Source organism: Populus euphratica, unplaced genomic scaffold (assembly GCF_000495115.2).
Source record: "Populus euphratica unplaced genomic scaffold, PopEup_1.0 scaffold70.1, whole genome shotgun sequence".
Classification (NCBI taxonomy): Eukaryota; Viridiplantae; Streptophyta; class Magnoliopsida; order Malpighiales; family Salicaceae; genus Populus; species Populus euphratica.
In genome coordinates, this window is record NW_011499950.1 from 685,640 (window position 1) to 704,246 (window position 18,607).

Consider the following 18,607-nt stretch of genomic DNA (forward strand, 5'->3'; position numbering starts at 1 on the left):
CTACTACTACTACTACTACTACTACTACTACTACTACTACTACTACTACTACTAGTAGTATTAGTCTTATTATTATTATTACTACTACTATTATTGTTGTTGTTATATTGTTGTTATTTATAATTTATACAATTAACCTCCTTGTGATTCGATCCTAGTCTTGTCGGATTACTTATTACTTAAACACTCCTTCACTTAGGAGAAGACATTAATCTTTTGGTTGTGTCAGCTTTTACCCTCTAGGTTGCATCATTTGTATTAATTTGTTTCATATAAAGTTTTCACAGCCTCATGATTTGATTTGTGAATTTAGTAGGTTAACTCTCATTGATCAAATATGTCTCAATATTTTTTTTTAAATATATTATTATCTCAATATTTAAAAATAATATCGTCTAATATATATTATATTTTGAATTCATGATTAAACATTTGTTCTACTATAAAATACATTAACAATATCTAAATATTTTTTTACATTAAATTTTTTTTATCCAATCACAACATACAACATAATGTGAGGCAATCATCTTGAAAAACACTATATTTATAAAAATCTAATAATTCTTCTAGAAATTTATCCCAATATTTGAACGAAAATAAAAAAGAAAGTAAACCTTCTTATTATTAGATTAACACTTTAAGGTTAAATACACAAATTATATGCTTAGAAAATATAACAAAACTTTGGGAATCATTATTAAGCTTCATTGTTTTTTTTTTTTCCGACTTAGCCTTTTATATTTTTATTTTAATTTGATTTTTTTAATTTTATCCTTAGATTTTTTTAACAATCATTTGGGTTGGCTTTATACAAGCCAAGTAAATTGGATCATGTTTGAGCAACTTCTACACAAATTAATTTTAAACTCGAACTAAATATGAAAATGAGTTGAAAGGTTTTTTATATCAATTTTATCTTTTTATTTCTTAATTTTATTTTTAAATTTTTTTTATATGTAAGCCATGTTCTCTTTGAATTATCCAAGTTGACTGATTTATATTAAGATAACTCACATGTAGTTTATTTTTAAATTCGGGATAGACAAGAAGTTGGGTCTAAAGGTTTTTATGTCAATTTAATATTTTTTTTCTCAAATTTATTCTCAAATTTTTTTACTAAATGATAATTTTTTTTTAAAATTGATCAAATCAACCGTGTCATATAAAATAATTTTTATATTATTTAATTTTAAATATATATTAAACAAGAATTTATATCAGAATCTTTTAAATTGACCTAATAGTTTGAGTATAATAAAAATACTATACAGCTTTTTACTATTTAAATATTTTTAGTTAATTTTTTTAAAAAGATCATTATGCCTATTAGAAACAACTTGTTTGTTTTTTATTATAAAATTATATTTGAATTGAAAAATATTAAATTAATATTTTATAATATTTTATAATAATTTTGATGTTATAATAAAAAAAATTAAAAAATTATTTTAATAAATTTTTAAGTTAAAAATATTTTTAATTATCGGATTCGAAGGAAAAAAACAAAGCTAAAAAAAAGGTATTCTCCGAAGTTCCCCTCTCTGTCTCTCAGACACACGAGTGAGTCTCAAATTTATAGCAGGACCAAGTCACTCCTCATTTCTGTTCCGTGGATGTATAAAAGAAACCCCCTTCCTCTCTATTAACAAGAGAACAGTAGCAAAAACAGAGAAAAAACCAAGACAGACACACAAGAGAAAAGGAGAAAAAAATCAAATCTTGTTATGGTTTTCAGTTCAAGAAATTCTAGAATGAATGGGAAAGATCATGTTCCTCTACAATAATAATGCTTTGTTTGTTGTAGCAGACTAGGTAATCCGATTGATGGATTGATTTTGACACAACTTTTTTTTCCTTGGTTTGGTCTAACTGCGAATATTTTTTGTTTTTCAAGTTTACTCTTCGAATCAAGCTTTCTTTTTGGCTTTTGATTGATACCCATTTACACTTGGATACTAAAAAGAAAAGGGTTTCTCTTGTATTCTCTTTACTCTTTATATATTCGACAAGTTTCTTTTCTTTTCGATGGATTCCTTGGAGCTGAATTTAATGGTTTTTTTTTTTTTTTTTTTGGGGGGGGGGGGGGGGGGGGGGGGTTGAGAATTGGATTCTATGTGCTTATTGGGAAGTTTGTCTTTTGGTGTGTTTGTTTAGGGTTTTACTGGATCATGATTGGGAACTTATTGAGTTTCTTTATTTTGGACTAATTAGGGTTTTGATTCAAGAACACAGCAGGAAATGAGCTCTCCTTCAAGTGATTGGAGTTGTGGATTGGAAAATTTGTTCTTTTCGCAAATTGAGGTCGCATATAGTGGTATTGTTGAGCATTGCTTGATTTTGGGCATGGATGAAGATTGCACGTTTAGGATTGTTTGGCAGTGAACAAGAATTGTTTCTTCTTCTGTATTGGAAGGTAAAGGTTCCTGGGTTTAGCTGTTTTGAGCTTGATCTTGAACTTGGGAATGATTTGTGTATTACGGTTTGGCTTTAAGGGAAAGGAGGTGATGGTTCTTTGTTGGAACAGGAATCAACACAGAAGTTCAGATTGTAGTGGACAATTTTTATTTCTCAAGGAACCTTTTGGTTTGACATAATTTGAGTAAAGTTCTTTATCAAGAAGGAAAACTTCTCAAAGTTATTGCAACAAGTTTTCGTTGGACTATTGCAGTATAGTGTACTATAATAGCAGATTCGATCGAGTGGATTAGTTTTGAGTTTTATTATTGAAGTTAACATATTTTGAATGATGAAGTACTGTATTGAAACTAATTTCCAGTGAATTCTGTCTCACCGGAGTGTGCATTACGGTGAAAGGGATTGGTGGGTTTGGAACCTGTGGCTATTGGATGTGATATATAAGTTCACGGAGAAGTGTTGAAGCTGGAAATGAATTTGGGGACATGTTGCATGGACAGGAGCATGGTTACCGGTCCATTCCCTTTACAGAACTGGGCTGCTTGAAAGTAATTCAATCATTTTCTTCCTTGAAAGGCGTTGTTGTTTTGTGTTTTGGGATTCTGTTCAATGTCGCGTTGCTTTCCATTTCCACCACCAGGATATGAAAGGAAGATCAGGAGTGATGATGTTGACCTACTAAAAAAGGTTAACACACTTTCCTTTTACTGAATTGCATTGCATATTTGGCACGATTTTTATTAGAGCCATCAAAAGTAATTCAATTCTTATTTTCATTTAGTCAAACAATCCACATTACAACCAATTTGGTGTTCCATTGGTATTAAATACTTTCTATAAGTCTTTGCTGTCATGTCTTCACTTAAATTACTCTTTGACTTATCACTTAATAGTTTTAACTGATGATTCAGAAACAGTATTCCTCTCCAAATGAAGCGCATTCATTTTCATAGGCTTCTTTAAACAAAGATAAGATTTAATCATATGTGAACAAAGAGTTTATTGTTTCTTTGGATGCTAAAAAGTCATGGTTGATGAAATGACAAAGTGACATTTATCTGATATAGATAGTTTTGCTTTCATGCTTCTGATAAAATGTTTGATTCATGGTTTTCTTTGTTATTTTAAGCTCTCTCTGTATGTTTTTAAATAGTTATCGTTATGTGTAGACCAGATTGATTTATTGGCTCATGGTTTATTTGTAATTTATTAATCTATATGGTTGTTGCCATCTTAGTTATGTTATTTGAGTATTAAGCACCTTGAATATGGCATCTGCAGAAATTTCTTACATAAGAAATTAGGAAGAAGTGTCCATATTTTTCATGTATGAATCTGACCCCTGATTTTTGTGATCTTTTATGAGAATTTTGTCTTTGTATTATTAGCCCAGATTTGCTCATTATCGTTGGAAAGACTATAAAAATGAGTTCCAAAGCTGAAAAAAGCTCTTCCATATAGTGTAGTAAAGGAAAGTTTTTTTGTCAAAAGCTCGAAACTTATAATTTATTCATTTTTCATCACATGTTCAACTGCCATGATTTGGAAAATAGACAAGATATGCTAACCTTGAAGTAGGGATGAGTATTTTCGGTCCAGTCCGGTTTTGGACCAAAATAAACAACAAATCAAAATTATTATTTTTTTCAAGTTTTTGAACCGAACCAAACCAAAAACCGGTTCAAATCGATTAATTTCAGTTCAATTTTTTCCCCTTTCAAACTGGTTCAAACCGAAATTATTCTGGTTAAGTTTTTTCTAGGCTTTTTATTGACCACATTTTTCAGGGCTTTTATTTTTGTACTTGCTTCCATTTTCTAGAAAATCAACTTCAATTTTTTTTTTTGTTAGATCCTTGCCCAGAAATTAAAGCCAGCAAAAAAATACACAATACAAAAGGAAAGGAAAGAAAGTAATTTCACTGCAAAAAATAAAAAGAGGGGGGAATCAAAAGTTATTGAAATGAAAAACCATTATTATTTGAACCAGAGGAAACCAGTTGCAAAAAGTTTACATAGATCCTTACCATCCATCCTTATCTTCTTTACATGGTAGAAGTCACTTCTCTTCTTGTTTTAGCTAATTAAGTTCCTCTCAACATTTCTCTTTTTGGAAACTCTTATGCTAGCCTTCTAATTGGCTTGGATACCTTTTCTTTTTATTTAGGTCCTCGGTTGGGTCTTTCCTTTCTAGAACAATCTAATTTCAGGTGTGCCTTTGCTTGGGAGGATAGAGGATCATAGAATTTAATTGTTGTGGAGCATGGAGGAGAAGAAGGCAAATTCAAGAGATGAGAGACAGAGAGCAGGTGGAGGGGGGCGGCTGGGAATGCTGATTTAAGTTTAGGGTTAGAAAAAAATATCCTATTTATACCTTTTTGTTTTTTCAAGTGCTAGCTTAGTTGAGCCGGGTTGGATCGGTTTGGTTCAATCAGTTTCAAAATTTGAAAACCGAAACTGAACCAAACTAGAAATGTTTTGTGATTTTCTAATCTGTTAATTTGATTTTTTTTCTCGGTTTGATTTTTTCAGTTAATTTTTTTTCTTGTTTTCTCGGTTTAATCAGTTATTCAGTTTTTTTGCTCACCTCTACCTTGAAGAGCCTTAATTAATTGAAAGCTTTTTCTATTTTTCTACATTTTTTTTTTCATTAATTTGAATGAATGAGAACTATACACAGTTCAGTTATTTATTGGGTTGACCATTTTTTGTGTCCTGTTAAATAGTTGGTTCAATTTCCCCAAGCTGGCTGCTTGTAAAATCCTTTGTGGTCATGTTTGTTGATGAGACTATATTTGCAGTATGCATGAAAAAGTTCCAGGGTGTGGAATACCAAATGGCATGAAAAAAAAATGCATTATAAGTTGTCATGTCTTGTAATTTTTTAGTTGAATTTAACATCTAATGAAAAACTAGGATGAAATACTGAGAACAGGACCCTTTTGTGGAAAAGAATGGGCGAGACGCGAGACATAGGGCATTCTGTAATTTACACCTGGAAATGTGATGCTGAAGCTTTTTTTTTTATGCAGAGAATAAGAAAGGCTAGGATAACTTAGATATTAGGTCCTATAGGTTCCTGCATCTTCCATAGTTCCCAGTAATGGAGTACAGCAAGGACAGGTTGAAGTACCCAAAACTACTGCAGACAGAGTGAAAGGAGTATTCCTTAATCAGTAGTCTTCCCAAAAATGGATGTGGATATGATTCCCTATATGACGAGAAACTTGGGATACAAATATTTAAATATTCAAGTATGTGACAGCTGTCATGCTAGCATTCCCAACTCTTCAATTGAAAACCGTACTGTTTGTTATGTGGAGGGTTTTACTGCATTGTAAATATCACATGACTTTGCATTGCTAATAAAAGCAGCCTTAATTGAAAACTGTAGGATTGCCATTTAGCACTCTTGAATTTCCTTTTTTTCTCTTAAGCGTTATGGAACATTGATGTTCCTGCCTCATTAAGGTGTTGGCTGCATGAACCCTGGATTGAAAAGTTCACAACTTTAACATCTAGAATTCCCTAAAATTCATTTTCAGGGTCAATTTTTCTGAGAGCGTAGGGTTGTAACTTCTTCTAACATCTTTCCTAAACTTGTTTATCGAAATTTGCTTTTTAACTTCAAAGGTATTTGTTCTATAGATTATTAAACTTTCAGCAAAGGAATGCTGTGCAGTTAGAGAAATACAGTACACCTGGTTCTTAAATTATAATGAAGCAAATGCTATTATGATTTTCATGGTGAGATTTATGTACTAAGAAATCTTGTTGACATGGTTTGGGAAACCTGCATTAACTAGAGTGGTATTTCGTGGTCTCCAGGCTTTACAAAGTTTCTGCTCATTCATGGTCAAGTTATTGAGAATAGATTGTCCTTTTTCAGGATGCACAGAATAAGAAGTGAATAATAAGAGGAGCTGTGATCAGTTCCTCTAGAAAATTTCTGCTAACCTTCAGTTATTGGACGTGTTTGTTCATTCCTAGGTGTGTGCAGGTGGGCAGTGCTTAACTGTGTCTTAAATAGAGAGTTCAGATAGTGTTCACACTATTTTGCTATTGGTCTTCAAAGTTTGGGGGTAAATCCTTGGTAAAAGTCCTGTTTCTCTGAATCGTATATGAATGGGAACCCGTTAATGATAATTCATACAAGCTGAAAACATGTAATAAATATGAGATAAGAACACACTTCTGGTGTTAGCTCCAATTGTACTGTTTCATTAGTGTCTGCTTTTTTGTTTGCATCTGTCCACCCTGGAAAGTGCAATGAAGTAACTGCCTTAAATAAAGGATTCAAGGGATGGTTGTTAACTGTTCTGCGCTTTGTGTTTGAGTTTATGAGTTAATAATTGGTTTTTAAATTCCTGTTTTAATGAATTCCATGTGAAAGGGTTGAATTAATTGTGTTTATCTGTATTACTACTTGAAATTAGGAGAGATGAAGTTTGTTGGACTGCAAGTGAATTTGTGTCAATTTTTCTGGCCTCTTTTACTGATAAGTGTAAGTAAAATTTTATGGTGTTAAAGGAGTAGCTGGTGGCATCTCTTCTAGGCCAACTTTAAAGAAAGAGATAGACATATGAAGGAGATAGAAAATAAGCATATCTCCTCCTAGGCTCTCTCTCTCCTCTTTGTGTCCTCTTTTTTGAAAGTGGGTCCGGAAGACAAGAAGAGTTAATAATAAGATGCTACTATTTACTCCCTGAGCCCCATAAAATTACTCAAGTGTAAGGCGTAAAAAAAGAGATAGGCTTGCAAAATTTGAAGGAAAAGAACTATGTATTTGCTGTTTTATATTTTTTTTGGCATTCTATCACTTTTGTTTAGGAGATGGACAGGCTGCTGAGTGCATCAGGAACACCAAATTAAGCAGCTTCTATTTATATTTATCACAAGTCACTGTTGCTGAGTTGAAAGATCACGTGCAGATCTGTCTCTTGCAGGCTTGGAGCAACGTAGCTTCTCAGATTTGTTTATGCTAGGGAAATTATTTTGATGAATAAATGGGCTGGATTCAGCTTGTTTTCCTTGTAGATTTTCCCATGGGATAGATGCTGCAAGTCCTTTTTATATTTCCTTAACAGTTTGATTCTGCTCCATGAATGGAGTAGCTTATTTTCCTATTTTAAATTGCTTCTTTTTATATTTGTTGCTCATATTTGGTTCTGGCAGCCATTTTATCACATCAAGTTCTATGATCTTCCTATTTTAGTTTTGATATCTGGGGTGCATAGAGATTTTTGTATTATGAGAATACCAGTTTTGAAACATAAGGTTACAAATAGTGGGGCTAGATTGCAGATAAGTGTGCTTTGCTCAAATATCAGGGATTATGTCCATGGTACTACTATGACATCACTCATATTCTCCATGAGCTTCTATGTTTGGGGTTGTAATGGTATTACTTCGTCGGATGGTTTCAGACTTTTGAGTATATGGAAAGAAATGGAAAGACGCTGCTGTAACTCTATATTCAAACTGCTCTCTGGGCGTAGTGGAAAGGACAGAAATATCTTTGCCTGGGAGAGTAGGTTTCTATTTGAGTTGGATAGGATGGTTAGAGTTTTTAACTTGTATCCATAAAGTTCCCCATCCTTCGCTGCAACAGTGTAGAGGTCTAGTCTGAAGGAAATGTTTTCTGGATTATTTTTGGTATTTCTGTCCATAGGGCTCTGGTTAGCTCATGGGAGTTTCTCATTTCTTTCTGATCACTTTTCTTTTATGTTTTTTACTATTTGGAAGTTGGCTGATAATTGGTACTTGCCATAATTTAGGCACACATGGGCTGCCTTGCATTCTGCTCTGTTTCTTGGATAATGCTTAGGGCAGGCCTCTACATCAAAGTCTTGATTTGTCTTGTGAGCATTTTGTTCTCTAGTTTTGGGTAGTAAAAGGGCTGAATATTTTTACATGATTTGCCTACGTAATAGATTCTATCTCTGATTCTCTTGAGTTGAATGATTTCTTATCACTTTCCATAATTTTCAGGAGGACAGGGTGAATAAGCACAAGGAGAAGAAAGATAAGGAGAGAAGAGAAGACAAAGAAAAGAGGGAGAAAGATAGGAGTGATGGAAAGCAGAGGAACAAGAAAGACAGAAAGGAAAAGCATAGAGAGAAAAAGGAGAAGGATAGAGATAAGGATAAAGACAAAAGTAGCGCCTCAGATGAAAATAGACTTGCAGGACAAACTAAGCTTCACAATGGAGGAGATAAAACCTCAGATGAAAGAAAATTCCCTGGGCAATCTAAGCATGTCGTTGGAGATAAAGCCTTGGATGGAAGGAGACTTCAAGAGAAATCTGAGGGTAATGGAGGAGAGACATGTACTCAGAAGGGGAAGGAAAGGGATGTAGATAAGTATAGTATCTCTGGTGAAAACAAATTTTCTGGGCAATTTTCAGGTTACAATGGACAGAAACTAATTCAGAACAACAGTAATTTGTCTCACTATCCTAAGGATTCTAAATTTGCACAGCAACTGGGCAAGAGAGCCAGAGATGAAGACCAAAACCAGTTCTTTGAGAAGTTCCCTGGTACAGATGCAAAAAAGGACAAGGGAATGGTCAGACTGGTGGCAAAAACCTCTTGCAGTTGGGTTGAAGGAAAAGAAAAGAACAAGACAGTTGATGATAGAAAGTTGGATGGGCAAGGAATCAAGGATGAGGCAAGATTTACTGGTAGTGCTCAAAGCCTTTCTGCAACATTTCAGGCTAGGATTGATGGAATGCTTAGACCACTGGAGAAAGACATTGAGAAGAAGATGAAAGGGAAAGATAAGACCAAACAAAAGGAAACGAATGATAAAAACGAGGATCAATGCAAGGATAAAGAGAAAAAGGGCAAAGAGAAGGATAAAGTCAGGGATAAGGAGAAGAAAAAGGAGGAGAAAGAAAAGGAGAAAAGGGAACGTAAGAAAAAAGAGCCGGATAAATTGAAGGAAAGCAATATGTCTAACATTGTAGGTAACCATACTGTAAAAGCCTCCCATCTTTCCAAGGAGAGCTCTAATAGTGCTGTTGAAGTAAATATCAAGAAACGAAAGGACTCGGACACAAATGGATTTTTGCATGGTGAGTCAAATTCAAATAACTATTACTGAAACCTTGTCAAAAAATGTCTTTAATGGATTTTAGTGGGTTTATTGTATTCTTCAAGGTGTAGATTTTTTAGTTTTGGTATTGATTGACCAGAAATGTGATCCCAGATATTAACAGATTTTGTGGCAAGTCCAAACTCCACATGCTTTGTATAAGCTAACGCATCTGCTTCCTTTTCATTTTCCATGGCAGCTAATGATGTTAAGCCCAATAAGTTGCCAAGACCTACTTCCTTGCCTCAATCTGCTGAGAATGGAAGAATGTTGGGAACTTGCGAAAATCCCACTGCAGCTATACAAGTTAAGCAGGAGGCTGTCAATATGGATAAGAAGGATAATAAAGGACACAAGATAAATGGTTTGATAGAAGCTCAAGCTCCGTCCATCTCCTCAACAACTCATCCTCTATCAATCTCTTTAACGAAGTCTTTAACAAATCCATCACATTCTACTGCTCAAACTGATGAAATAGCTGAGGTGTCTAGGAAACAACCCCATCCTGATTCCAAGTATCTGCCTGATGTGCTTACAGTACCCAAAATGGAACACTGGTCTGACTTTGAGGACCAAGAATGGCTATTTCAGAGTACTTATTCCCAAACAAAGAAGCCCCAGGTTGAGGTTTCAGTGGTCAATGAGAAACGAGAGGTGTGGTCAGAAGCTCTGCAGATTGAAGCGGCTGATGTTTATGCACTGCCATACGTTATTCCATATTGATGATTTGTGCAGTTGGACATGGTTGGCCATCCTCAGCGTCTAAAGTGATGGACCCTCCATAGGACCACAGAGGAGAGGTATAGCAGCCTCCGGGCCTTGGGTTGGCTATTTGATTCTCAACTGCCTCAGTTTCGAGACGGTGGTGATGTGTGTTCTTTAACTGCCTGAGTTTTGAAAAGGTGGAAAATGCAAATGATCTCGGACCCTTCATTGTATACTAGGTTGAGCAGAGATACAAGGGTATTGCTGAAGGGCAGAAACCCTGCGGGTCTGCTTGGAAGAGATGCATAAGCGTGTGCAATTTTATTTTATTTATTTGCCTAAAGCCTAGCTCTTTTAAGTTGAAAATGTAGAAGGAAAAGGCTGTGGTCTTGGCAACTCCACAAAAATTTTGAGATGTAACATACAAGGCTTATTTACAGAAAATGTAAGATAGAAGAAAAGTTAGCATTCATTGAATGACAACTTGTTACTGTTCATGATATTTCATTTTCATCATGTAACCTTCGGTTTTCTCCGAATCAAGGCATTTGTTTCTCTGTTTTTTTCCCCTTTCGGATCCCGTTTTAGCTCCCTTGTTTGTTCTTGCTAATACTTTAGTTAGGCATCCTGTAGCGGGGGGCTTTTTAGCTAGCATTATTAAAAACTTTTACCATCAACGGTTGTGTTTTTCCTAAAACCTTTGAAAAAAAATATTTAAAATTATTTTTTTTATTTTTATATTATTTTAATAATGTATTTAAAAAAAAAAAACTTGAAGCTTCACCATTAACACAATTTCAAAGATGCCTTTAATGCATCTTGATCTTACTTTTAGCTTCAATTGGTTTTTAAATTAAATTGGATTGGTTAGCTTTTAATTCATATATTACTATGTTAAAATTTAATTTAATTTAATTTAATTTTTTTAAATATTAAAAAAATAATATTTTAGACTGACCTGAATTAATCTGTCTGATGACACAATCAAAAGATTGATGTCTTCTTCTAAGTGTAAGAGTGTCGAAGTAATAAATAACCTAGTAAGATTGATGTCGAATTACATGGAGGTTAATTGTATAAATTATAAATAACAATTATAAATAATAATAATAGTAACAACAACAACAATAATACTAATAATAGTAGTAGTAATACTAATACTAATAATAATAATAAGAAGAAGAAGAAGAAGAAGAAGTTGATGAGAACTTTGAGATGGAATATCAATGTAAGGGTTAAACAATGATAACAATAAATGTCAAGGATAGTGGATCCACTAATGGTATGTCAAATAAATATAGTATAAACTCCTATTAGTCAATTGAAAATCACACACAAAGAAGGTTCCAATCAGATTATAAATTGTTAACATGATTACATTAGTTATCTTATTCGATTAATGTTAATACCTATGTGCCAACAGAGGAACATATGATTGAGAAGTTGAGAGATGGTTTGTAATAAGATTTGAGACAAGGATTGATTGACTTTCAGGTTAAATCTATTAGGGAGTTGATTGAGACTGCACAAGCTTTAGAAGCTTGCATTGGAGAAAGTAGAGGGGGATATTAAGGTATAGGCAAAAAGAGAGATGGGGACTATTTCAGCGGCAGACCACCATTTTTGAAAAAGGAAAAAGTGGAGTGTTTGAGAAGTACAAGAAAACAGGGGAGTTTGATGTTACCGCCTCACTAACAATCAGGTGGGAGAGTGATAATTGGGCAGTCGTACTCAAGGGCAAACTCATCAACTAGGACCGTGACCGTGAGGGTGTTGACTATCCTTTTTATGTAAAATATGGACAAAAACACCCTGGGGACTGCTTAGTTTCCCCCAGGCGATCCTTCGTGTGTAGAGGAGAAGGTCATAAATGGAGGGACTATCAGTACCTGGGTCAAGGGTGTTATTACTATAATGGAAAAGGTCATTACAAGAGAGACTACCCTAAAAGGCACACTGGACAGGTACAAAGCTATAGGCAACCGAGTCAGAGCCTCCAACAATCAGTCATGGTGAATAGGTCAGTAAGATCTTCTCAATCAAGAGCAAACTCCAATCGAGGGAGTCAAGGGCACAAAATGATCAGACCCCAGGGAGGGTTCTCCACCTGACACAAAAGGAGGTGAGGGATGCATCGGATGTGGTGGCAGGTACACTATTAATGAATAATTTTAATGTGAATGTGTTGTTTGATCCAGGTGCCATCTACTTATTCATTGCTAGGAGAATTGTCACTAAATTGAGAAAGGGAGTAGAAATAGTAAAGAAGGGGTTTTGTAAATATTGTCAGGTATTCATGATTATAACTTATGTTAACAACAAATCAAGTTCCTTTCATAGCTCAGGTGTCGGTTGTACCATATAGTATAGGCTATGAGAGTGCCAAGGATTTGTTGTACCAAGTGTTATACAACATAAATCTAGATTAGTAATTTAACAAGCAAAGTATTAAAGAGTGAATAAGATAACAAATACAAAACATGTTAGTATCAAACCTTAAAGTTCATATTAAGTTTACACTATACTTATTCTTACACCATTAGTGTAATATTTTCACTTTAACATAATAAACTTAACTACACATAATGAAAGAAAGAAAAATAAATAAAAAAATAAGAATATAAATAAAATAAAAGTTAACAAAGTAAAGGAAATGAACTGAAAGGCATAAACTTATATTAATGAAAGCAAAACTTAAATATTACAAAAATACAAAAAGAGAAAGCAAGAGCATAATCTTGATCTGAAAACCAAGATGCCTAAATGCATGGCAAATGCCTCCTTTTATAGGCCAAAATTAGAAACTATTAATTTGATAACTAATTGATGAGTGGGTGGCCAACTATTGACTTGGTGACAATCCTTATCTTCTCTTGTTTGCCCAAAATATCATTGATAACATCAGAATTGGAACCATTTAAAAACATGAAAGTTGTAGGAAATTGTCTCAGCTTTTCAGAAAAAAACATGAAGGTCATTTGGATTTTAAAACTCCAGATATGGGTCAAATACTGAACAGCACTTGGGTTGTAACATAGATTCGGATTTCTTTGTTGTTGCTACAATTTGGACTTGAAAATACCATTTTTAAATCTTGGGCCTATGAAGGTTGTAGGCTTATGTCTTACCTTTCCATCCATATAAAGTAGACATAAATCCAAGATCTACAGCTCCAGATATGACCCAATTACCAAACAGTGTTCCGGTTTGGACTGCACTAATATCTCTTTTCTAAGTTTGGTCATCTCTTTGTCCTTTCAATTTCAGTTCTTAAACTCATCAATCAATCCTTTCATTTATGTGATAGGCCTGCATTTAAAATGAAAATTTACTATAAATTAAAGGTATCTTATATTATTAGATATGTTATTATAAAACATGTTTTAGTTAAGGAGTTATTGATACTTCAAGTGCAAAATGATGATATAAAACCTTGATAAAAATGCATCTTTAAATGCTAATCACACCCCCCAACCAGCTTATTACTAGTTCCTAGTAATCAAAGCGTTAAAATAGAAAAACAATTTGCAAATTCCACAAAGCAAGGTATTCATCATTTAACTTCCATTAATCTATCCAGATAAACAAACTCTTATTAAATTTATATATTTGTTCAATACCTCTTAAACAAGATATTAATAAACTTTTATTTTGTGCTTAATATATCAACACATAGTTATGGAGCTTTTCTTAGAAGAAAACAAAATTTTTGTTCTAATGTTTACGATTACCTTTCTTGAGTTGAGATTATTATTTTTTTATTTTTTCTTATTTTTTCTTATTTTTTTAATATATATACATACAACTTAAAACACCATGCATCTTTAACCCATGTAACAAGCTTTTGGCTAATGACTTCCAAACCAGTTGGTCTTAGGGCATTAGGTGTTGAGACACCTCTACGAGCTTAGTAACTCAGGTTGCTGATACTGATACGTAGATAGTGCAATATTTGATTTCCTTAAGCTTTTCACCTTAACCCATATAACAAGTATTAGACCAATAGCTCCCAATTCAGTTGTCTTTAGGGTATTAGGTGTTAAAACACATCTCTTCAGGCTTAATTGCATATGTTAGAGAAGCTAAAAAACCAAACTTATCTACATTTTTATTATCATTATTTTATTTTATTTTATTTTGCTCATTTTTTTTCAAATTATATACTATCCATTTCCCTTAGTTATTACCTTTAACAAAAGAACATAAATAATGTAATAATCCAATGTGCAACCCGCAATCATATGTTAAAGTGTGTGTGTGAAAATTAAGGTTTAAAAATACATGTTAAATGAGCATATGAGCAGAATTAAGTGATAACAATGTGAGAGTTTGTAAACCTGAATATTTCAAGAAATATTATAATAGACCTTGTTAAGAATGGTTACTAAGATGTGTCTTAAGAGTCACTTTAACAAAAGAGCTCCTTTACTCTGTCATCCTACTAACAACAATTTTTCACATGCTTTATGAAATAAAAGACACAGTTAGTTAATTTTTTTTCAACTACTACCCTCTCCCCCCAACCAAAACGAGACATTGTCCTCAATGTCCTAAGGTAGAAAGATAGAATACAGAAGACATCACTTGAAATAACAAACACTGACAAACCTGAAACACACTTAAACAAATATAAGAAACAACAAAACACAAATATTATGCTATTAATAAAACCCAAAGACATAAAGATTCACAAATGAAGACTCAAATCCAATCTAAGCTTTTTATGGCTTTTCTTAGATGACAAATTTATACGACTCATGGAGGGATCAATTATAGGAATGAAAGATTGTTCAGCAATAGCAGCAGAGATTATGATTTATCGTGCAAAAGATATTAGAAATTCTTATTCCATAGCATGATCAAGAAAGGACAACAACTTATCATAATAACCATTAACATTTAACAGACCTATGAGTTTATGGTGAATGTATAGTTGAGCCCAAAAGAAAATATGAAAAATCTCTTTCAATGTACCCAGACCATCTGGTAAGGTAATAAAGACATCAGTATGGTTAAACATTGTATTCATTGGAGCAGACATTATGGAGACCTTTAGTTCCTCTCCAATTGTTTCTCCAATAATGTCTCCTTGTGTTAAAGCTTCGGGGACAACCCCCAAAACTTGACTACCTCCTAAAAATATATCTATTGACACACCTCTCATTAGCAATGTCTAATGAGCTAGAAATCTTGGGTACTCCAATGAGCTAGCAATTGTCCTGAAAAAAAAATTGACAATATTAGTAAACCAAGGTATTGTAGAAACAGAAAGTAAAGATTCATCTGGAAAGTAGTCATCGATTGGTGTGATCTCAGTTTTTAAATCTGTTGTCAATCTTGACAAATGATCTGCAATAACATTTTCGGTGCCTTTCTTATCTTTGATTGTGATATCAAATTCTTAAAGTAACAAAATCCACTGCACCAATCTAACCTTAGAATCTTTCTTAGAAAGAATATATTTTAATGCTACATGATCACAAAAAACAACAAGTGAGCCAATAAGATAAGACCTGAATTTTCACATGTAAATACTACTGCAAGTAATTCTTTTTAAGTGGTGGTGTAATTTATATGAGCATTATTTAAAGTTTTACTTGCATAGTAAATCACATAAGGTTTCTTATCTTTTCTTTATCCTAAAACAGCACCTACGATATAATCACTAGCGTCACATATTATTTCAAAAGGTAATAACTAATCAAGAGGTTGAATGACTGGAGTACAAGTAAGCAAGTTTTTAAGTTTAACAAAAGCTTATTCACAATGTTCAGTCCATTTAAAAATATTATCCTTTGTTAGAAGATTATTTAAGGGCTTAGATATTACACTAAAATTTTTGATGAACTTTTTATAAAAACCAGCATGTCCTAAGAATGATCTAACATCTTTAATAGATTTTGGTGTTGGCAAGTTAGCAATTAACTTGATTTTAGATTTGTCAACCTTAATCTCTTTTGATGAAACAATGTGACCAAGTACAATGTCGTTTATTACCATAAAGTGACATTTTTCCCAATTTAGTATAAGATTCTTCTCTTCACACCTTCTCAAAAGCTTTTCTAAGTTAGTGAAACAATCATCAAATGAATCACTAAAAACAGAAAAATCATCCATAAAAATCTCAAGAAAATAGTCAACTATATCACTAAATATACTGAGCATGCATCTTTAAAACGTGGCTGGTGCATTACATAATCCAAAAGGAATCCTTCCATATGCAAAAATACCAGATGGACATATGAAAATAGTTTTCTCTTGATCTTCCAATGCAATTTCAATTTGGTTATAACCTGAATAGCCATCTAGAAAATAATAAAATTCATGACTTGTAACTCTTTCTAGGATTTGATCTATAAAAGGTAAAGGAAAATGATTTTTTCTAGTCATTGAATTAAGTTTTCTATAGTCAATGCACATATGCCAACCAGTAACAATCCTAGTAGGAATTAACTCATTGTTCTTATTTGTTATCACAGTAACTCCAGACTTCTTAGGTACAACTTGGGTAGGACTTACCCATTTGCTGTCAGAAATAAGATAAATGATTCCATTATCTAAAAGCTTGATGACTTTATTTTTCACTACTTCTTTCATATTAGGATTGAGCCTTCATTGTATTTCCCTAAAGGGTTTAGCATTTTTCTCCAAATAAATTTTGTGTACAAATCAAAGGACTAATTCCTTTTATGTCAGTTATGGTCCATCCTAATGCATTTTTATGCATTTTCAGAGTTTGTAATAACTTACCTTCTTGATGTGCATTAAGTTTGGAAGAGATTATTACTGGAAAAGTTTAATTTTCTCCCAAAAATGAGTATTTAAGATTGAATGGCAACGACTTCAAATCAGGTTTGGGTAGTTGAACACTTGAAGGTATGGACTTAATTGGTCGTGGTGGCAATTCCTCAATTTGTGGCCTCCAATTATGATTAGTACTTAAAAGTGCATTTTTATCATGGTTTTATATCATCATTTTGCACTTGAAGTATCAATAACTCCTTAACTAAAATATGTTTTATAATAATGTATCTAATAAGATAAGATACCTATAATTTGTGGTAAATGTCTATTTTTAATGCAGGTCTATCACATAAATGAAAGGATTGATTGATGACTTGAAGAACTTAAATTGCATGGATAAAGAGATGGTCAAACTTAGAGAAGAGATGTCGGTGCAATCCAAACCAGAACACTGTTCGGTAATTGGGTTATATCTAGAGCTACAGATCTCAGATTTAGGTCCAATTTATATGGATGGAAAGGTAAGACATAGGCATACAACTTTTATATGGAGCCCAAGATCTAAAAAGGCCATTATCAAGTCCAAATTGTAGCAACAACAAAGAAGCCCGAATCTGTCTTCCAGCCCGCGCACTGTTCGGTATTTTGGCCAGATCTGGAGTTCTAGAAGTACAAATGAGCTGAGTTTTTTACACAAGCAATCTGAGACAATTGCCTACAACTTTCATGTTTGCAAGTGGCTCCAATTTTGACGTTATCAATGACGTTTTGGGCAGACAAAAGAAGATAAGGATTGTCACCAAGTCAAAAGTTGGCCACCCACTTATCAATTAGTCATCAAATCAATAGTTCCCAATTTTGGCCTATAAAAGGAGGCATTTGCCATGCATTTAGGCATCTTGGTTTCCAGATCAAGATCATGCTCTTCTTTTCTCTCTTTGTATTTTTTGTAATGTTTATGCTTTACTTTCATTAATATCAAGTTTATGCCTTTCATTTCCTTACCTTTACTTAGTTAACTTTTATGTTCTTATTTTGTTTATCTATTTTGCTTTTTTTCATTATGTCTAGCTAAGTTAGTTATGTCAAGGTGAAAAGGTTACACTAATGGTGTAAGAATAAGTATAATGTAAACTTAATATGGACTTTAATGTTTGATACTAACATGTTTTATATTTGTTATCTTATTCACTCTTTAATACTTTGCTTGTTAAATGACTAATCTTGATTTATGTTGTATAACACTTGGTACAACAAATGCTTGGCACTTTCATAGCCCATAATGTATGGTATAACCGACACCTGAGCTATGAAAAGAACTTGATTTGTTGTTAACATAAGTTATAATCATGAATGCTTGACGAGATTTACAAGTATTAGCATTAATTGAATAAGATGACTAATGTAATCATGTTAACAATATATAATCGGATTGGAACCTCCTTTGTGTGTGGTTTCCATTTCAATAATAAGAGTTTATACTATACTTGTTTGATATACCATTAGTGGAATCTCTAACCTTGACATTTGTTATTATTATTGTTTAATCCTTACATTAATTTTCCATCTCCAAGTTCTCATCATCCTCTTCTTCTTCTTTTTCTTTATTATTATTATTATTATTATATTACTATTATTATTAGTAT

General features: G+C 33.0%; 1 protein-coding gene across 2 annotated transcripts; it reads left to right on the forward strand.

The window, feature by feature from the left end:
- Window positions 1–1,556: 1,556 nt before the first annotated feature.
- On the forward strand, window positions 1,557–10,756 carry LOC105137926 (DNA ligase 1-like). 2 transcript variants are annotated; one of them, XM_011043877.1, is made up of 5 exons: window positions 1,557–1,815; window positions 2,215–3,105; window positions 8,195–8,278; window positions 8,409–9,492; window positions 9,712–10,756. In XM_011043877.1, the coding sequence occupies exons 2-5, from the start codon at window positions 3,028–3,030 to the stop codon at window positions 10,233–10,235; spliced, it is 1,770 nt and encodes a 589-aa protein (XP_011042179.1). In that variant the 5' UTR covers window positions 1,557–1,815; window positions 2,215–3,027; the 3' UTR covers window positions 10,236–10,756. The 2 variants fall into 2 exon arrangements, with proteins under 2 accessions (XP_011042179.1, XP_011042180.1); XM_011043878.1 differs by lacking the exon at window positions 8,195–8,278 and having other exon boundaries at window positions 1,559–1,815.
- Window positions 10,757–18,607: the final 7,851 nt, after the last annotated feature.